The 22,843-nt window shown below is 42.9% G+C and overlaps 1 protein-coding gene across 1 annotated transcript in view; it reads right to left on the reverse strand.

Moving 5' to 3' along the window:
- Nucleotides 1–22,843, reverse strand: part of BIN3 (bridging integrator 3) — a 114,689-nt gene that overhangs the window by 65,237 nt on the left and 26,609 nt on the right. Inside the window, exon 2 of the mRNA XM_081333841.1 lies at nt 12,456–12,504. Coding sequence (XP_081189967.1) covers nt 12,456–12,504 — 49 coding nt within the window. The remainder of the gene's footprint in view (nt 1–12,455; nt 12,505–22,843) is intronic.

Below are 22,843 nucleotides of genomic sequence, written 5' to 3' on the forward strand. Positions count from 1 at the left end.
CATAAAGGACACTCAGGATCCCCACCAAGATTCTACAGTAATGAATGGGGGTATTAGAAATTCTAGGACATAGTGGAATTGTTGTCATCTTCCAAAACACAATTAATAGTAAACAATTCCCACAAGATATTTTAATGTATCTAATTATTATGATACTCAACCATAAAGGCAACACTCTCATGCATATGGATTCATTTAAGCAGCATAATTAACCCCAGGAGCAAAAATGAAGTCCTTGATGTGAAAATTTCACTGCAAACACCTTTTAAGCACGGTCTCTACCATTTAATACTTGGAATGCTAAAAAGGTGCTTTGACACTTCGATGGAGAAGACAAACTAATAAATAGAAAATCACATCCCACTAACACTGATGATGTTACCTAGTTGGGTAATAAAATGTCTGCAAGCAAGCAACCATGAAGGACTCCATAGTTCAACCCTGAGCTACAGATATTCTCTTTTATTAGCTTTATGTCCTCTTGGGAGTTCTATTAGGGCAAATGTAATTTTTCAATGTTCAGTTAGTCCAAGACAGAGAGTAACTACTTCACCATTGTGTAACTTCTCTCAAACTTTTTCATATGATTAGAAGACATTCAATAGGCTTTGTGAGACGGATAATTGAGAGAGGAGAAGAAAGGATATGCCAGTGAATGAATATTGTTGATGAGTCCTTGGATCAAGTCTTTGGATTTAGCAAGTCTGAACGCACATTTCACTAAACCGGTCTATGCACACATTTCATTAAAATCCGTGGATCTTTTTATTTCTAGGTAAAAGTGTTTGAGACTATAAATGCTGTTCCTAAAGCATTACTTAATAACTTCAGAATTTTACAAGTGAGAACCATTGATCTAAAGAAAAGGTACCAAAAGGCAGCATTTGAGGGTACATGATATACCACCTTTGCTAAGCCAACCACAGTCTTGGTAGGAAGTTCAAGTGATTCTACATAAACTGCCTTGAGGTCCATGCAGCCTTTATATTTAAGTCAAAAATATAAATAGAAATGACCACTTACTGCTATTCATATATTCACTAATCCTGGGGCCCAAACAAATAAAAGCATAGCAAGAATGAGGGTTAACTGCACTCCCTGGATCTCTTCTGCTAGGTTTCTATATACTTAATATACATGAATATATAGTAGCTCTTTATCAAGTCTGATTGCAACATGTTAAAAGAATGATCACTGAAAGTTCCTTGGTTAAGGCAATCCACATATGTATACTCACACATCATCTAATTTACTGATTTAAGAGAATATTGCTATAAGTGATGGGAGGAATCTGGTACAACTTTCCAGTGTGAAAACTGGCTTGCATGCTGTACTTAGGGCCATCTCTGTTTAGATCCGGGTTCTTCACAGGATCAATATTAAACCCAGCGCTTGATGAAACTACCCAAGGGTTCGATGTTGTGGTAATTGTATTATTATTATTATTATTATTATTATTATTATTAATAATAATAATAATAATAATAATAATAATAATAATAATAATAATAATAATAATAATAATAATTATTATTATTATTATTATTAATAATCATCATCATCATCATCATCATCACAGAGTCAACCAGATGTTCAGACTGGATTTGGCATTTTTGTCTGCCTATTGAGGGATAGGCAGATGTGGATGTTTGATGTTATTACAGATATCGTCGCAGGATGGAAGCTAGTATGGCCACCTTTTGCAATTGACTGATGGCAAATTTGTCAATGCCACTGGTGTCCAAGTGGTGCTCCAGTTGTTTTGGGATTGCACCCAAGGCGTCTATTACTATTGGTACTACCCTTGCTTGCCTTTGCCACAGTCTTTTTATTTCTATTTGTAGGTCTTCGTATTTTGTTATCTTCTCCAGTTCTTTATTATTATTATTATTATTATTAATAATAATAATAATAATAATAATAATGCCTCCTTAAGTAACACCAGCTGCCTGCAATTAGTGCAGTTCGCATCCCACCAGGCTCAAGGTTGACTCAGCCTTCCATCCTTCCGAGGTAGGTAAAATGAGGACCCAGATTGTTGGGGGCAATTAAGCTGACTTTGTAATAATGCCGCTTGGGGGTGTGTGTGAAAGCCCTAATAAGCAGGCATATACATAGAATGAAGGCTACTGCTAAGCTTGTAAGCCACCCTGAGTCTTCGGAGAAGGGCGGGATATAAATGGAATTAAAATTAAATTAAAATTAAAAATTATATTATTATTATTATTATTATTATTATTATTACTACTACTACTACTATTACTATTATTAGTAGTAGTACTTATTAGTACTATTAGTAGCAGTAATATTTATTAAATTATTTTCATATAATAAATGTTTGCATCAATGAACAACTTGAAACTCCGTGAAGGGGTTGATGAGCTGAAGAATTTGGGGATTCCTGATGGAGCATCTGGGAACACCTTGGTTCCCCTACAGCAGCATCTGGCTCAGTGAGAAGCCTCAAACATGCCTGCAAGGCTGAGTGCTGAAAGAAAACACTTCCTTGCCAAAGCTGTAGAAGAACATGCTTGGGTTCACCTAATCCACATGACAGTAGACATCAGACTCAATCTCAATCTCAATCAGAATAGAGCTGGAAGGGACCTTGGAGGTCTTCTAGTGAAACCCCCTGCTCAAGCAGAAGACCCACTACCGTTTAAGTCAAGTGGCTGTCCAGTCTCTTCTTAAAATCCTCCGGTGATGGACCACCTACAACTTCTGAAGGCAAGCTGTTCCACTGATTAACTGTCCTCAATGTTAGGAAGTTTCTTTTTAATTCCAGGTTGCTTCTCTCCTTGGTCAGTTTCCATCCACAGTCTTGCCTTCTGGTGCTTCGGAAAATAAGTTGACCCCTCTACTTTGTGGCATCCCCACAAATAATGGAATACAGCTATCATGTCACTCGTAGTCCTTCTTTTCTCTAGACTGGACATAGCCAGTTCCTGTAACCCAGGGGTCTTCAAACTCGGCCCTTTTATGACTCATGGACTTCAACTCCCAGAGTTCCTCAGCCAGGCACACTGGCTGAGGAATTCTGGGAGTTGAAGTCCATGAGTCATAAAAGGGCCGAGTTTGAAGACCTCTGCTGTAACCGTTCTTTATAGGTTTTTGTCTCCAGGGCTTTAATCAGTTAGTTGCTCTTCTTTGCACTTTTTCCAAAGTCTCAACATTTATTTTTCCTGATGTGGTGACCAAAACTGGATGCTGTATTCCAGGTGTGGTCTTACTAAGGCTTTATAAAGTGGTACTAATATTTCACATGATTCTGATTCTATGCCTCTGTTTATACAACCAAGGATTGGATTAGGCTTTTTTTGGCTGCCGCCGCACACTACTGGCTCATGTTTAAGTGATCGTCCACTAGGACTCCAGGGTCCCTCTCACCGTTACTGTTTTTGAGGCAGGTTTCGCCCAATCTGTACTTGTACCGTTGGCAAAAACAGAGACTCCAAGGTCTCTAAGCGTTGGATGGAGGAGTGAATCTCGTCTTTTTTAAGCACCCGCCAGTTCCGATAAGTCAGTCTTCGTGGTAGCACCTGACGTCAACCCAGGGTGAATGAGATGCCTCTCAGTCCGCTACATCTGCAATGCTGCTCGAAATAGACTTATTATCTTATTCCAGCACCTACTCAGGCATGTCCGCACAGGAGGTTCCTGACTCCCACTTCTGTAAAAATGCAGGAAACTGACCCAGGCAAACAAAAGAAACCCGTGGCATTGGATTACTTGTACCGACGTGGTGCTTTTCCCCCCACAAATAGACTGTTGATGTTTTGAGCAGCTTTGAACTCCTTCCATTTGGCCCATCGTGGTTGAATTCACAGGTCTTCTCACAGCCATGATGCGATTTGTTTGCCTTTCTATAGCCTGATATGGGAAATCTGTCCGGTATTTGAAAACAAGGTTCAACGTTTATAACTTAAGATTTATACTGCTGTTCAACTCAGTACCGACTTTAGGCATTGTACCGAATACAAGTGTACTGTAAGATGAGATATAATAGTATGGGAGTCAAAGTAGTTTTTAATTAAATGTAGTTAAACTGGATTGTAATCTGAATGCATTTTAGCAAATCAATCCAACTGAAAGTCACTGTATAATCTATTACACTTCTAAAAATGCTTATAAATTTGTCTCCTGACAAAGCTCCCAAATCATACAAATTATATCTATCCCAAACTCAGGTTTTTACGAGAAGCTAAGTTTGAACTGTTGATCCCATGGCTGTTGGGACTTTCCTTCTGTTTCACCTAATCCCTGCATTTGCAACATCTTTCCTAAGGAAGGGGTCAGGAAAACTTGAAAGTTTGCACATTGTTTTCTGCTCTTTTGATTGTTCCCAATAGAGCTATTATCTAAATAATAACTGTGTGCATTGGTTCCATGGAACAAATGAATACAGTTACTTTTATCTTTCCATATTCACATCTTTACTAATAAACACATTAGTTATTGCACATACTCATGGTTGGAAGGCTAGAGCAGGGGTGTCCAACCTTGGCAACTTTAGGACCTGTGGACTTCAACTCCCAGAATTCTGGGAGTTGAAGTCCACAGGTCCTAAAGTTGCCAAGGTTGGACACCCCTGCTCTAGACGTTTGTATTCCATTGATGTGGCAAGAGAGTCAGTGAGAGAGATCTTTTTGTTAGCTGCATTCCTCAGGACCTTCTAGGGCCGTGGTGGCAAACCTATGGCACGCGTGCCACAGGTGGCATGCAGAGCCCTCTCTCATGGCATGCGCGCCGTCGCCCCAGTCCTAGGTCTTCAGCTGGGTTTTATAAAACCTTTTCGCTTTAGGCCTCCACCACCGTGTGCAAAACAAAAAACAAACGGCAATATCCATTTTGCTCTATGAGTTCATGGTGCGGTAATCCTAACCCTAAGTGGAATTTTCCTTCAATGGGATTTTCCCATGTATTTTACCAGGGAACATAGATAGGGCAGGCAAGAAAAGTCAGTGCCCTCCTAACCATACCCAAGAACTCTGAACTTGTTGGCGATGTCCATTTTGCTCTAGAAGTTCATGCTGACCTAACCCTAACCCTAAGTGGAATTTTCCTCTAATGGGATTTTTCCACGTATTTTATCAAGAAACATAGATAGGGCAGGCTAGAAAAGTCAGTGCCCTCCTAACCATACCTAGGTATTCCGAGTTTGTTGGTGATATCCATTTTGCTCTTTGAGTTTATGGTGACCTAACCCTAACCCTAGGGACGCGGTGGCTCAGTGGGTTAGGACGCTGAGCTTGTCGATCAGATGGTTGGCAGTTTGGCGGGTCGAATCCCAAGTGCCACGTAACAGAGTGAGCGCCTGTTACTCGTCCCAGCTTCTGCCAACCTAGCAGTTCGAAAGCATGTAAAAATGCAAGTAGAAAAATAGGGACCACTGCAGTGGGAAGGTAACAGCGTTCCGTGCGCCTTTGGCGTCTAGTCATGCCGGTCACACGACCACGGAGTCGTCCTCGGACAAGCGCTGGCTCTTTGGCTTTGAAACGGAGATGAGCACTGGCCCCTAGAGTTGGAAACGACTAGCACGCATGTGCAGGGGAACCTTTACCTTTACCTTTTTAACCCTAACCCTAAGTGGAATTTTCCTCCAATGGGATTTTCCCATGTATTTTACCAGGAAACAGATAGGGCAGCCTAGAAAAGTTAGTGCCCTCCTAACCATACCCAAGAACTCTGAATTTGTTGGCGATGTCCATTTTGCTCTAGGAGTTCATGCTGACCTAACCCTAACCCTACGTCCATGGTGGCGAACCCATGCTATGCATCCCACTGGCTGGGGAATCCTGGGAGTTGAAGTCCACAGGTCCTAAAGTTGCCAAGTTTGGACACCCTTGCTGTATTCCATTGATGTGGCAAGAGAGTCAGTGAGAGAGATCTTTTTGTTAGCTGCATTCCTCAGGACCTTCTAGGGCCGTTGGTTTGAAAGACAGAATAACATCTGGCTATCTAGGCTCCCATATAGGGCATCATGGGTCATGTTCTCCCTCCTTCCTGCTGGTCTGTGTCATTGTAAATTGCGGGTTATCTTTCCCTAGAGCAATGATGGCAAACCTTTTAGAGACCGAGTGCCCAAACTGCGACCCAAAACCCACTTAGGTGCCAGGTAGGTGTGGACCATTGGGTGAGTGTGGCTGCGGTGGTAATGGCAGACTGGGTGGGACTAAAAAGTTCAATCAATCAATTCCAACTTTCCATGATCTTTTTTTCCCCACGAGGTTGAAATTGATGGATTGATTGAATCTTTTTTTTTTTGGACACAGCGGCAGAGGCCTAAAGAGAAAAGATTTTATAAAAGCCAGCTGAAGGCCTTGGAATGGGGAGACGGCGCGCGTGCCCACAAAGAGGGTTCTGCGTGCCACCTGTGGCATGCATAGCATAGGTTCGCCACCATGGATGTAGGGTTAGGGTTAGGTCACCATGAACTCAGAGCGCAAAATGACCATTTTTCACACTTACAACCATTACAGCGTTTCCCCCATGGTCACATGATCAAAATATGGACGCTTGGCAGCTGGTTGATATTTATGACGGTTGCCCTGTCCCGGGGGTCATGTGACCCCGTTCTGCAACCTTCTGAGAAGCAAATAGGGAAGCCAGATTTACTTAACCCCGTTACTAACTGAACAACTGCAACAATTCACTTAACAAATGTGGCAAGAAAGGTCATAAGGTGGGGAAAACTCACTTTACAACTGTCTCACCTAGCAACAGAAATTTGGGGCTCAACTGTGGTCATAAGTCGAGGATTATCCGTCTAGAGATTATGCTGCCTAGAATTGAAGCTGGCCAGATTAAGAGGAGAAGGCTGAGAAAGTTAAATCCATTCATAACGGATTTCCTCCAACTAGGAACTACTAATTCGATATAACTGACACTATGGCCAACTTTGAAGGACTGGAATTGAAGAGGCTCATTAAGACATAACTGATGTCATTTTCAGCTGTATCTGATCACCTCCTAAAAGTGCTGCTAAGTTCTTGGCATGAGAGGTTTTTTTTCTTGCCTGCTTAAAAAAAAACCCAAAATCTTTTAAGCCAAGCCTCTTGCGCCGGCCTCTCCATAGCTGGAGTTGGAGCTGGTTCTGGAAATAGCCAGTTGTTAATTTCTACTCAGGCTCCCCTCTGTGTGTATAAGTTTGTGATCTAGACTTGCGAGTGGGAGAGCCTCTCCGACAAACCACTTCCCTCTCAGATCAACAGTGGATCCAGCCATAAAGATGCCTCACCTTCCCACTTCCTGAAACATAATCTGAAGGCTAACATCTGGAAGAGGACTGCAGCACAGTAAGAAGAAATAAAAATGTCACTCTGCTTTCCACTGCCAGCCGTTTATTCTGCAAATGGCAGGAAACCAGCAGTGGCCACAAGCACAGTATAAAAAAAGGTGTTTCGTACCCGACTCCCTTGCCAAGGAGGCCTTAAGCACAGCGATGCCCTTGCCACAGGGATCCTTGTCTTCAAAATACATACATGCTCTAACCTTCTACAAATATTTAAGACGTGGTCATCGCTGTCCTGTTTGTCAGTGAATTTTAGACGTTAATTGCACGAGTCCAAGTCCATTCATTATTTGCCATAGTTTTTTATATTTGTTTTCATTATTATGTTTATAAATAACTCAAGGCGGTAAGTATATCTTACCAGCAGCCTGAGCGGTCTTTGGGACCCGTAGAATGATCTACGTCACACCATTGCTTCACTGGCTGGCTGCCGGTTTGCTTCCAGGTGCAGGTCACAATGTTGGTTATGACCTTCAGAGCCGTCCATGGCATAGGTCCAGATTACTTGATGAACCATCTCGTCATGCTAAGACAAGCCTGCCCTACTTGTGCCGGCAGAGGAGGCTTGCTGAGGATCCTGTCGGTCAAGGAACTCTGACTGAAGGGATCCAGGAGAGCCTTCTCTGCTGTAGTGCTGGTCTTCTGGAATGTCCTACCTACTCCCCAGGGTAAGCTTTGCCCCCACCCTCCCATCTTTCCGCCTGAAGGCCTGATTCTGTGGTTGGCCTGGAGAACCATGCTTGCTTGTGTGTTCACTACCATGCAGCGATAGTCTGCCATGAACTCTGAGGAGGGGGGATGCTTGGGGGAAAGCGAAAGTACTGCTATGTTTCCCCGAGAAGCTGCTTCAAGGTCATTCGGCTGGGAGAAGAAGGCAGCTGCACACCAACTATGTAGAGGTTTAAGTGCTGGCAGGTCCAACAAGGGCGTACATCACTGAAGGTGGCCACTGGACTAATTAGGTGAGACTATCTCAACCATTTGCTTCCTGCTCCCATCTTTTTAATTTCATATTGTTGTACTTCCAATTGTTTATTTTTATTGTGTCATTCATTTGTTACTGTTATGTTTACCATTTTTATCAGTTTTTCTCATGTTATTGTTGTAAGCTACCCAGAGTAGCCCCACGGCAAGATCGACGGCAAATAAATGTAACAAATAAATAAATACCTAATACTCCTTTCTCTTTTCCCCACAGCAGCCGGTCTGTGAGGAGAGTTGGACTGAGACAGAATGAGTGGCCCAATGTTATCCAGCTGCCTTTCATGCCTAAGTTGGGACTAGAACTCACCATCTCCCAGCTTCTAGCCTGGTGCCTTAACCCAGGGGTCCCCAACCTTGGCAACTTTAAGACCTGTGGACTTCAACTCCCAGAATTCCCCAGCCAGCTGGGGAATTCTGGGAGTTGAAGTCCACAGGTCTTAAAGTTGCCAAGGTTGGGGACCCCTGGGTGAACCACTTGACCAAATTGCTTCTCTAATAGCTCTTTAAACTCTAAGATTTTCCTGTCCTTTAACTCATCTTTTCACCTAAACTAAAAAGCATCATACCCTTTAGCCTATTCTCATAAGGAAGGCCCTCTAAGCATTTTAACTAATATTTCAGCTTCTCTTTTCTTTACGGCATGTGGAACAAGGCAGTTGCAAATCAAGCCTTTTCTGTGCACCTCTTCCCATTTCAAATCATGGACAACTGGGAAGAGGAGAACAAAGAGATTTTTTTTTAAAGGGACGGTACAGCTACATAGCTCAAAACTGAAAGTGACATCAGGCAATCTTACTGTACTAAAATAAAACACTCTTCATAAATGTGGTAGCAACTGGTGGTCAGGAAAGTACCTTTATATGGGAACAGGATGAGGAACCTGTAGAGCCTAAACTGTTCCACCTACTGGGAATCTAAATCTGCTATCATCATCTGTCATGACTTGTATCCAAGCAGCCTCAAAGAAACCAAGCGCCAGATTCAACTTAAATGGGGCTTTGGATCTGGATACATGGAATTATTTCCTCTCTTTCTGTGGACTTCTTTCAGTGATACGTTAGAAACCTTTTCTTTGGGGTAGAGATGTCCAACTTTGGCCACTTTTAAGATTTGCTGGCTGGGGAGTTGAAGTCCAAAAATCTTAAAAAGTGGCCAAGGTTGGACAACCTTGGTCTAGGCCAGGGGTAGGCAACCTCGGCTCTTTTATAACTCATGGACTTCAACTCCCAGGATTCCTGAGTCAGCATAGCTGACTCAGGAATTCTGGGAGTTGAAGTCCAATGAGTCATAAAAGAGCCGAGGTTGCCTACCCCTGGTCTAGGCAGAACGTCCTACCTGAAAGGTTATCTCATTTCTTCCTTACTTCTGTTACATTCCCAGCATACACACATCCCAGCACTGCTGCCAGTCAGATGACTATTCCTTCCTGCTCCAGAAACAGAATCCTAGTAAACTAGATCCCTACAGTCGCCCAACCAGGTTTCAATAATGTGTTCCTGATCTGCACCTTCATCCAGTGCCAGATCACGGATGGACATTATTTCATATAGGCATTTATCAGCAGCAACCAAAAACTGGAAAACCATCCTGCCTGAGAGACTCGTGGGAGTTTCATTCCAACACACCTTGAGAGCATCAAATTGGTGGCGGCCAGCAATAACAGAGAAGTCGCTGTGAGTTAGATCCCCATTTCAAAAAAAGCAACATGATTTTCATAAAAGAAGGAAGTACCAGAAGACTTTGTGGAAACCACGGAAGGAAGTGCAGAAGGAGCGGGCGTAAGAGAAGATCCAAAGAAGAAAAAGGGGCCACTCTAAGAAGCAATTCTGTGTGGACTAAACATTTAAAAGATGCTGGCTAAATGTGGCAAGAGAATTACCGTAATCAAACGAGGAATCTCAGACAACACGCTTCGTATACTGGCTGGGAAACAGACCAAAAGTCCTCCACTTTGCAACATCTGTTGATAAAACCTACCCAGGATGTCAGTGGACAATTTAGACTGATCATGGTTTCATAACTAGAAGCATTTCTGAGAAGAGATCAATCAAACAAGTCCAAAAGACAGTAATGGAAAGGACCTTAACTGTGCACGGGCAGCCCCTGGGTTAAGAATACGTTCGGTTCCTAGGGATGGCTTTAACCAAAATTGACATTAAGTTGGAGCCGGTACCTACGAATGGGCTGTATTACTATAAATACTGGGTGGCGTTCTCCTTCCTCGAGTTGAAGACCTGCTGAAGCAATGCAAAATTTCCATGAACTGCTGAAAACGGTCTATATGTTAAAAAATGTGTGGCTTCAGCAATGCATGCAAACATTGTTTTATTTATTTTTTTATTTTAATCCCATTTATATCCCGCCCTTCTCCGAAGACTCAGGGCGGCTTACAATTTAAGCACAAACCAATGTGCTTAACATTTCCTCACTGTTTTCAATTCTTCCTCAATTTGTAAAGCAAAGGAAGAAGAATGCCATTTGCCATTGTTAGTTAGTAATAGGCAGCCTGTTTGTAAGCTTGAACTGTTCATAAGTTAACCCAGGCACTGCTGTATATCCAATAGCAAAATGACGCTGAGTAAGCCGGAATAGGTCCTTTTATACCATACCTATGACCCTTTGCTCATTTGGAAGTATTAAGGTCACTCTACAACAGAGGTCCCCAACCTTTTGGGCATCAGCGACTGCTTCCGTGGAGAGAGGTTCTTCCACAGAGCGGTGTGTGTGTGTGTGTGTGTGGTTTTGTGTGCTGCCTGCATCCCGTGGATGGGGCTTTGCTTCTTTGTGCAGACCGGTTGCTGGCATGCCGCAGCCCGATACCAGCCCATGGACCAGGGGTTGGGGACCCCTGCTCTGCAACATTTAAACTGAGATTAGGCAACGTGATACTCTCAATATTTCTTCGGCTACAATTTCTACAATCTCTTGCTATCAGTCCTGCAGGCTAGAACTAAGGGAAACTGAGATACAAAACCTTAGAAGGCACCAGCTGCTTTCTCCTGTTATGAAACCCTAAGGCCACCACCACCACCACCACTCCAACACAACTCGGTACAGTGGAGCATCACAAAGCTTTTGTGCAATTCTCACCCTGCCCAATTTCCAGAAGCCATGTAATCCAAACTTGCTCTCCACGTTTGGTTTAGGAGTTAATTTGGTGCTCGTAAGTGAAAAAGAGTATCTCACTAGAACAAGTTATAGAGGCAGCATCCACTTTTTTAAACCAGATTCAGAAACATTCAGAGTGCAAACAGGTCATGGCAGGTTAATTTTGGGTTAGCCAAGATGAACCTTTTCAGAAGAGCAAGGGGTCCTGTAACTTCACACCACTTCAGCCTCAGTCAGCATGACTAATGTAGCTGAGCAACATTGGGGAAGCAACAGCTTTCCCATGCCTCCTGTACGGACAGATTTCCTTGCTGCATAAACACCACACGAAGACCATGTTTATGATCAGTGTGTGCGGTGGTGGTGGTGGGGAGGAGGAATACCCCATGCCCTCTCCCAGTGCTTCAAGATAAGAATATGAAATGGCACTCTGTGTCTGTGTGTGTGTGTGTGTGTGTGTGTGTGTGTGTGTGTGTGTGTCTTAAAATGCCTTTTTAAAGCAACTGCTCTGCAATCCAAATTAATTCACACCCGGGCACTAAGCATTTCAGCTTCCCCTAATAAGCCTGCCTTTGGAAACAGTTATATTCAGTAATATGAAGCAGTCCTCCTCCTCCATCTGCTCAGAAAAGAGGAACAAACAAGCCAGGGCTGAAAGAAGGAAGGAAGCAAGGAAGGAAAGCTGCTCAACCATCTCCTAGGAATACCATGCCAGAGTGAGAAAAGCCCCTCCCCCATACACACACACACACACACACACACACACACACACACACACACACAGAAGCAGGGAAGGGGTGGGGTGCTAAGAAAGGAGCAGGCACACAGATTCAGAAGATACCAAAATAAGCCACCCAGCGCTGAGACTCCCCCTCAGTCAAGAGCGATGGTCAAAGGCAGAAGCAATTTCAGCTCACTCATGATTTTCCCACCCACACGCAGATAAACATATTAACAAAAAAACAAAAAAAAACCGGGCTGGTTAATGTGTGCTGGCTTGAGTCATCAGCCATATGATCAAAGAGAAGAATTTTTTTTTTCTTTTTAAAGGGGGGAGAACTGGTTTACTCACTGTCTTGGGTACAATCTGTTTCTTAGGCTGCCCGGTCTTGAACGGAATCCTGGATTGGAAAGAGAAGAGAAAGAAGCAGAGATAAGAACCTAAGCAAACAAGCCAGCATGTCGTGTTTATTATCCTCTTTTCAAGGAGGGATTAAAAATAAATAAATTGGGAGCTGAGGATCGCAGAGGCACTCCCATCTTTGCTTGGCGAACACAGATCCCGTCTCCCCATCCCCACCCCCACTAAGCAACCCCCAGGAGCCAACTGCTTCTTTGACCGGACCGGAGCAGGGGTGGAAATGTCATTATGAATACTGCAGGCCTGAGGAACTTTGGCAGAGCAAATCTCTGTCTAATGGAAGTTGAAAAGCAAATTGCAGAGATCAAGAAATAAAACCAGTGCAAATGTCTTGATCAGAAAGGGGAATATTTGAGGCATCTGTCCTATCGGAAAGCTATCAGAATGGCAAATACGTTCTACCTTCCCTTAAGCTTTCATAGCGGGGTGGGGTGGGGGGGGTGGGGGGTCAGATTGCCTTCAGAAGTTGTGGGGGATCTATCATCGGAGGCTTTTCAAAAGAGATTGCACAGCCATTTGTCCAGAATGGCATAAGGCAGTGAGGGTGAACCTTTTAGAGACCAAGTGCCCAAACTGCAACCCAAAACCCACTTATGTATCGTCGGGTGCCGGGTTGGCGTGCCACATTGCGTGGGTGTGGCCAATTGGGTGGGCATGGTCCATTTGGTGGGTGTGGCTGAGTGGGGCTAAAAAGTTAATCAATCAATTCCAACTTTGCGAGATCCTTTTTTTCCCCCACGAGAAGTTGAAATTGATTGATTGAACCTTTTTTTTTTTTTGCACACAGCGGCGGAGACCTAAAGCGAAAAGGTTTTATAAAACCCAGCTTAAGGCCTAGGACTGGGCAACATCATGCGTGCCCACAGAGAAGGCTCTATGTGCCACCTGTGCCATAGGTTCGCCACCATGGGCATAAGGTCTGCTTGAGCAAGAGGTTGGACTAGAACAGGGGTCCCCAACCCCTGATCCGTGGACCGGTACCGGGCTGCGACATGCCAGCAACTGGCTCACACAAACAAGCAAAGCCCCATCCATGGGATGCAGGCAGCACACAAAACCACACACCCTCCGCTCCGCAGAAAAGCCTCTCTCCACGGAACCGGTCCCTAGTGCCCAAAAGGTTGGGGACCTCTGGACTAGAAAGATCTCCAAGATCCCTTCCAACCCTGTTATTCTGATCATGTCATGCTCCACGTTTAGTGTTTTACACAATTTCCATCCCCTTGCAGTGTATATTCTTTGTGCCGATTACAGTGACATTGGCTACGTGGACAATACAACCCACTCACACTCTCTCTTTCCACCACCCACCCAAGTATGTACATACATATATACATCACTCTCTTGTATGTACAAAACGCCACATGTTTTCAAGCTGTCTAATCTGTCTGCTTTATAAGAGAAACTAGTTATGAACAACCTGTAACCGTGGTGGCAAACCTATGGCACGCATGCCACAAGTGGCACGCAGAGCCCTCTCTATGGGCACGCGCGCCGTTGTCCCAGTCCTAGGCCTTCAGCTGGGTTTTATAAAACCTTTTCGCTATAGGCCTCCGCCGCCGTGTGCAAAAAAAAAAAAAGTTCAATCAATTACATTTTCAACTTCTTGCGTGGAAAAAAAAGATCTCGCAAAGTTGGAATTGTTGATTGAACTTTTTAGTCCCACCCAGTCTGCCGTAACCACTGCAGCCAGGCCCACCTAATGGGCCACGCCTACCCAATGGGCCACGGCCACCCGGCACACAACGATATATATAAGTGGGTTTTGACTTACAGTTTGGGCACTCGGTCTCTAAAAGGTTCGCCATCACTGACCTATAAGGTCAAGGCAGCTTTCTATACTACTCTAATGTCATGGGTGCATTTTTCATATTTCTTCAGCAACAGATGATTGGCTTACTAACATGTTCAGTTGCATGTGCAAGTAGATTCCAGCCAAAAGAACACTTGATTTCTTTACAAAATTTATATTCCTTCTTGTTTCCAAAGAGATTAAGGGATCCATATGGCTTTACCTTCCAGACGTCAACCTATCAAAGTCCTGAATCTTCTCTGACATTCTTTGGAGTAGATGCGTAAGAATCATACTATAAATTAATGATAATCTGTGGCCTTCTTCCACCAACCAGAGTATGAACTCCTATGTGATGGCTGTTTAATGCTTCTAATTACAAAAGGGAAGGGTCAGACAAGCAACAATGACACAGTTACAGGCAAAAAAAAATCTGTAATGAACAACTTACTGCATAAAGGTTCTGCACTAATCACAAATTTGTTCCGTCTAGTTCTCCAGCACCTGTTTCAAGGTTACACAACTTTTTCTGACTTGTGGGCCGGGCTGAGCATCTGAATAATGTGCAAGAGCTGTATTCCCCAAAATAACGGGCAGGGTCGGGACAAAAAAAATTAAGTTCTGAATGCATTGCATTTACATTTGAATTTAATTGAAATTAAGAACTGTATTGCTGCAGGTGGCTTTGGGTTGTCTGGTAGCACACCCTAATCTGTTCCAAATGTCAGCAGACTTTATTTATTTTAAGTAGCATTATTTCCACCTTTCGGTTTCAAGATGCTTTCAAGTGGAAGTCCCGGAGAAATGAAACTGGGGTGATCTACTTGAAAACGATGGGCTGCATTGTTTGAGTTATAAGAAATCCCTCACATTTGCCTAGGATGTAGAGAAGGCAAAGAGCAGAGACAGAAAAAGTGGAAACTCCAGTATCTTTTGAAGAAAGCTCACGGTAAGGCGGTCACATATGTATGCAAAGCAAATTGTCAAACATTTCTTGGAAGAACTCTGTGGTGATGAATCCCATTTTTCACTGCCACTGAGAAAGAAGCAAAACTTTGCCAAAAAGTGGTTTTCAACCCCTTTAATAGTGGAGAATTAAACTCCCTTCTCACAATGTATATATTTATACTGCTTTCTTCAGCTGCTTTGGCGGTCAACAAAAGCATCTCCAGATCATCAGAAGAAGGTCAAGACAATCGGCACCACCTTCAAAATTCTGCTTTGGTGCAGACATTAAAAATGGATACGCTTTTGTCAAGCCCATCTTGAAACCCCAAAGTGGAAATAATGCTGCTTAAAATGAATAAAGGGCACTGTTTCTCTCAGCCAGCAGCTCACCTTGCTCCTTCCGAATGCAGTCCCAGTTCAATCTCTCCCAACGGCCAGGGTGGAAATAAATTTAATACATCTAAATCTAAATCTAAATGTTTCATCATATGCTCCTCCTCCAATACAGACATTTCTTTCGCCTCTAGCAGAAGCCACTCAGCAAAAAACAAGTTCAATATGGTTTACGTGTAGGGATGTACGTGCAAGAGTATCTAGACATAGTCGTGCCTCAAGGCAACCTTAGGAGGCAGGAGAAACCCAGACAGTTTTAAGAAGAAAGCTTCCTCTTGCTTGGTTTTGGAAAATGTGAAAGATTAATCCACTGTTCCTTTGGCATACTTCTATCCTAATCCTCCAGCAAGGATGACAGAACATGATCTGAGGGGTCCTTGGTGCCCTCTGTGCTTGTTTTCTTGCAATAGCATTAGCACTTAGACTTATATACCGCTTCATAATGCTTGACAGCCCTCACTAAACGGTTTACAGCATCACATTGGCCCCAACAATCTGGATCCTCATTTTACCGAGCTGAGAAGGATGGAAGGCTGAGTAAGCCTTGAGCTGGCCAGGATCAAATTCCTGACTTTGGGCAGAGTTAGCCTGCAATACTGCATTTTAACCCCTGTGCCACCACGGCAATAGACAGACAGACAGACACAGACAAACAGACGGATAGACGGATAGACAGACAGACAGACAGACAATGTGGGGAGAGAGAGATAATGTAACATTGCAACTTTGAGCTAGTCAGGATCAAACTGTCGGCAGAGTCAGGCTGTAATACTGCATTCTAACCACGGCGCCACCATGGCTGCTTTATTACCCAAGCTAGGTAACATCATCAGGGCTGGTAAGGAATGGGGTTTGCTCCAGCACTGATGATGTTACCAAGTTTGGGTAATGAAACATCTGCAAGAAAATAACCAAGCTCAGAGAGCACCAAGGGCCCCTCAGATCATGTTCTGTCATCCTTGCTGGAGGAGTAGGATGGACGTATGCTGAAGGAATAGTGGATTAATCAAGGACCCTTCATTTCAACCCTGGGCTATAAATATTCTCCTTTATCAGTAGAACACAATCTACAGCTGTATAAGGGAAGCCAGGCCACACCGGGCAAGAGAATGCCCCAAATTGAGCATATGTGACACAAAGTTTGCTGTGCCCGCTCATGAAACCACCTGCCGTTGACACTTTTGGCGCCATTCCGCAAATACCACACCACAGGAGACGGTGATCTGCACTGACCACTATATATAATCTGACCAATGAGGCTGAAGAGAGAGAAGGGTAACAAATGAAGGCTGAGTAATTCTTCTTCCCTTCTTTGCCAAGTTGCCACCATTGTTTTCTAACCAAGTATATAATTTTGCCACCAATAATAAACCTGACCTGAAAACTAGACCCTTCTGAACGGAGCACCAAGCTCCTAAACAGCCTTAGTCACAAATGTATAAATTTAATTTCTGCAGCACTTCCTGTTTATTGTTCTGCAAGAAAGCTGATGTAATTTTAGTCCATTAACTCTTTCTAGGTTTGGTGCCTTTTTTTCAACCGCAATGAATTACATGGCTTCCATTAACAACAAGTGTTTGGCATACAATGACATCGTCAACACATCGTCAGCACAATTTGGGGTGGGTGGGAGAGACACCAGAAATACTAAGGGGAATATTAGGTTTTCTTTTACATGGGCAAAGCCAGGAAATCAAGGTAGTTCCACAGTTATTCTTACAGGGAATTAATTAAACAATACAAGAGCTGTTTGTTTTCTGACATTCTTCCCCCATGAAATTACTATGGTAAGTATGTGTTACAGAATGTGCAACAGCTTTTGAAAAACAAAATTATGTTTCCAGCCTTCGTGTTTTAGAAAAGAAGGGCAAATCTGGTTGCCAATGTGATAAATTAATTCTGTAGAATAATAAGCCATCTCTTTCTATACAGTTCGTAGACATATTCTGCATAAGGATGTATGAGAAAATAGAAAAGTCTAGAAAAGATCTATGGCAAGAGGAGGAGGGGAGTTTTACATATTATAACCGCAGCAAGAATAAGTTATGCGCAATGCTGGAAGAATGAACGCATACCTTCAGAAGAAGAAGTAATAAAAAAGATACTGGAATGCGCGGAGATGGACAGATTAACTATGAGGTTGAAAGATGAAGAAGAAACAGAATACTACCAAACCTGGAGTTTATTCTAAAAGGTAAAGGTAAGGGTTCCCCCGCAGATGCGTGCTAGTCGTTTCCGACTCTAGGGGCCGGTGCTCATCTCCGTTTCAAAGCCGAAGAGCCAGCGCTTGTCCGAGGACGTCTCCGTGGTCATGTGGCCGGCATGACTAGACGCCAAAGGCGCACGGAATGCTGTTACCTTCCCACCGTAGTGGTCCCTATTTTTCTACTTGCATTTTTACGTGCTTTCGAACTGCTAGGTTGGCAGAAGCTGGGACAAGTAACAGGCGCTCACTCTGTTACACGGCACTTGGGATTCGACCCGCCAAACTAAGAGCCTTGGTGGAGCAGTGGGTTAATGCCTCCTTAAGTAACACCAGCTGCCTGCAATTAGTGCAGGTTCGAGTCCCACCAGGCTCAAGGTTGACTCAGCCTTCCATCCTTCCGAGGTAGGTAAAGTGAGGACCCAGATTGTTGGGGGCAATAAGCTGACTTTGTAATAATGCCGCTGGGGGGGGGGCGAAAGCCCTAATAAGCAGGCATATACATAGAATGAAGGCTATTGCTAAGCACATTCAGTTGTGCTTTAGATTGTAAGCCGCCCTGAGTCTTCGGAGAAGGGCGGGATATAAATGGGATTTAAAAACAAAAACTGCCGACCATCTGATCGACAAGCTCAGCGTCCTAACCCACTGAGCCACTGCATCCCACTGAGCCACCGCGTAAGTTATGCGCAATGCTGGAAGAATGAATGAATAGCTTCAGAAGAAGAAGTAATAAAAAAGATACTGGAATGCACGGAGATGGACAGATTAACCATGAGGTTGAAAGATAAAGAAGAAACAGAATACTACCACTGCTGGAATTTATTCTACAAATGGCTAGAAGAGAGAACCAAAGAGTAGGACTTGACTATGTATTAGCGTTATATCAACCCAGATCACTTGCTGTTTGACAAACTAACATATGTATGTAGAGGAGAAAAAAAACAATAAAAAGCTTATATACACAGAAAAGATCTATGGCCAGAGGAGCAGGGGGAGGAGAGAAAAAAGCAGCAGAATTCCCCCAGTCTGAAATCTTCAGAGATGTTGGAATTATAACTCCCCAAACTCCTATACTGGCTGAAAATTCCAGGAATTGTAACCCCAAGACATCTAGAAGACACCAAGTTACGGAACAGTGATCCATGATATTAAAGATCATTAAAGAAAATGCAAGAATTAAAAAATAATTGTGGTTGTATCATCGGTATGTTTCAGCAAGGAAGTGATTATGTCTTTTGACTGACTGGGGTGAAAGATAGCAAAGTAAGATGTCTGAGAAGGTTGGAAATATTAAATGGGCTCTTGACAGGTCAAAAGCCTTGAAGATTAAGATAGAGAGGATTAAGGTATTTCATAATGGAAACTGCCCAGGTTTGAAAGAAAGAGCTTAATATATGCAATAATTTGGAGCCAGCCTCACTGCTGAACTACTTTGAAGTGTGGGAAAGTAGTAAGAATCTAGCAGGTTATTCTATGCATCAACAAATGCTTCTGATCTTAGATTATGTACAGCCAGAAGAGAGTCATGATGTAACGAGAGAAAAAGAGAGAGAGAGAGACAGACAGACAGACAGACAGAGACAGAGAGACAAAATATAACTGTACTTATAACTGCCATAAAGAAGATCAGAGGCTACTTCTTTATAACTTTATACTGTTTTTCTTTTCATTTTTTCTAATTTAGTTTGTATTGGTATTTATTATTGCTCTTAAAACACACTTCTGATCCTGTATTATTATTCTGCTATGAAATCCAGTGCTTTACTGATCAAATGGTGTCTGCCTTTTTCTGTTAGAATATATAAGGTAAAGGTAAAGGTTCCCCCACACATGCGTGCTAGTCGTTTCCAACTCTAGGGGCCGGTGCTCATCTCCGTTTCAAAGCCGAAGAGCCAGCGCTTGTCCGAGGACGTCTCTGTGGTCATGTGGCTGACACGACTTGACACCAAAGGCGCACGGAGCGCTGTTACCTTCCCACCGTAGTGGTCCCTATTTTTCTACTTGCATTTTTACGTGCTTTCGAACTGCTAGGTTGGCAGAAGCTGGGACGCAGTGGCTCAGTGGGTTAGGATGCTGAGCTTGTCGATCAGAAGGTCGGCAGTTTGGCGGGTCGAATCCCGAGTGCCGCGTAACAGAGTGAGCGCCTGTTACTCGTCCCAGCTTCTGCCAACCTAGCAGTTCGAAAGCACATAAAAATCTTCCTCCATCTGCAGGAAGATTTCAATAGACCATTTAACAGGAGAATTAAAGCAAAACTATTTCCAAGGTAAACATTGGCGTCACTTTCTAAATTCAGATTAAACATTGTGTCCCAGCAAAAGAAATTTAACAATTTTTTTTTTTAAAAAAAGCCCCAATAAGCAAAAAAGTTTCCAAAACTCAAGAATCTGCTCTTGTGCTATCATTAGAAGCCCTACATCAAACTTTGGTACATATCTTAAGACTCCAAGGATTCTCAGTAAATTATGAGTGTTGTAGTCCCAACTTGTCTGGAAAGCACCTGGCTGGAGAAAGGTGCCTTATTTTATGATCAGTGGTGACACTGAAATTAGATCCATGCAACTCTGGATTAGTTTGGTCTACTGGTTTCTAATCCAGAGTTGTATGCATCAGAACTGAAGCCTTAAGCGCGATGCGTAAAAGGTATTGTTCATCTAATTAAGCAGTAGCAATCTGCCTCGTACCCAAAGCCTTTCTTTGATTGGCCTCATATTCTTGTCAATTGGGCCAGTCAATTTCACAAGGGGATGGACCTTTGAAACACAACAGGCTACAATGCTACATGGAACTTCCAGGCTCAATGACACCGGTTGATATCAGTTGACAAAAACAGGCTGACAAAGAGGCAAATTAGGCAAAAGTAAAGGGAGGCAGAGGCTTTGCTATCTCCAAGTAGATTTCCTAGGGGAAAAAAATGACTGAATAAGCTTCATAAACCTTTAGTCTGATTTAGTAGAACTATTCTGATACTGTGTTCCCTAATCTGCCTCAAGAGGGCACTGAGGGCTGAGCACAGACCGTTCTGGATAACTCACTGGACTCCGGTCTCAGACAATCACTTTCTCAACCGTCCGTTTATAAGCATGCATCTGTATTGGCACTGGGAACACAACCTCGGAGAGAAAACCTCAAACCTGGCCTATTAAAAAGTTTAGTCTGTATTTTATTAGAAATATATCCTGCATTTATCTGAGAATTAATACATCATCTTCATCATCATCATCATCATTATTGTTATTATTATATTTCATTCATTGTGGTCACCATATCACAAAAAAGATGTTGGGAGTTTGGAAAAAAATTCAGAGAAGAGCAAGTAAGATGATCAAAGGCCTGGAGACTAAAACATAGGAAGAACGGCTTGAGGGACTTGGGTTTGGCTACTCTGAAGAAAAGAAGAAATAGGGGAGACATGATAGCAGTATTCCAGTATCTGAGGGGCTGCCACAAAGAAGTGAGGGGTCATGTTATTCACCAAAACACCAGAGGGCAGGGTGAAAAACAATGGTTGTTAACTGATCAAAGAGAAAAGCAACCTTGAATTAAGGAGAAACTTCCCGACAGTGAAAACAATCAACCAGTGGAACAGATTGCCACCAGAAATCGTGGGCGCTCCATCACTGGAGATTTTCAAGAAGAGACTGGACAATCACCTGTCTGAGATGGTATAGGATCTCCTGCTTGAGCAGGGGGCTGGACTAGAAAGCCTCCAAGGTCCCTTTCAGTTCTATTCTATTCTATTCTATTCTATTCTATTCTATTCTATTCTATTCTATTCTATTCTATTCTATTCTATTCTATTCTATTCTATTCTTTGAGAATTCAAGGCAATGTGCATTGTGCTCTCTCTTCTCATTCTCCCCATAACCACAACCTGGATTAGGCTGGGAGAAGGACTGGCCTAAAGTCACATCCGCCTTTCATGCCTAAGGAAGGCCTAGAACTCACAGATTCCTGGGTTCAAAAAGCCCAGCACCTTAACCACTACACCCAACTGGTTTTCTTTTTTTGTGTACTTTATAGCATCAATCTTTTGAACTCTCAAGAGAGAAAGCAACAGAATTTCATTTTTAATGTGGGGCAGTGTGCTCGCGGTAAAAAATAAATAAATAAAGATTAACTTATCTGTATTTGAGAGGTTGCCACAAAGAGGAAGGGGTCAACTTATTTTCCAAAGCACCAGAGGGCAGGACAAGAAACAATAGATGGAAACTAATCAAGGAGAAAAGCAGCCTGGAATTAAGGAGAAACTTCCAAACAGTGAGGACAATTAACCAGTGGTTCGGCTTGTCTTCAGAAATTGTGGGTGCTCCAACACTGGAGGTTTTAAGAAGAGACTGGACAGCCATTTGTCTGAAATGGTATAGGTTCTCCTGCTTGAGCAGGGGGTTGGACTAGATGACCTCCATGGTCTCTTCCAGCTCTACCTGGATTGATTGATTGATTGATTGATTGATCTTTAAGAAGGCCAGAACTACAGTACAGTTAAATTCAGGGTAGAAAATGACTGAAATGAAGTTCACAGAGTTTGTTTTTAATGTTAAAAGTGGCATTAAGGAAAATCAATTTTATTCAGATGTTCAGTAACAGTGCCATCAAGATTGCTGGCTTAAAAAATTCCTAGACAAACATTTGCACAAGAGAACAGGCATCCATTAAAGAGTAGCACTAAAAGCAATTTAAAAAAAACAACCCTTCAGTTTAAGCCTGTGAAGAAAGCAAGTATTGGGGTAGACTAAAACTGAGGAGAGATAAATGAAGGCTGGTACTGAAACACTTGTATTTAACCTTGGATTCAGTAGTAAGTTACATAGACCAATCATTTAATTTGGCATAAAGCAGCGACAGTACTCCAGTGGTTATTGTTGCTACGGTATTATGGCATTTATAAAACACCTAACCATTTCTGAATGGTTGGAAAACAAAGGTAACCTTGTTCCTGCCTACTGGTTCACAAATAAGGGTTGTTGTTTTTTTTAA

Source organism: Vipera berus (assembly GCF_964194415.1).
Source record: "Vipera berus genome assembly, chromosome: 8".
Lineage (NCBI taxonomy): Eukaryota > Metazoa > Chordata > Lepidosauria > Squamata > Viperidae > Vipera > Vipera berus.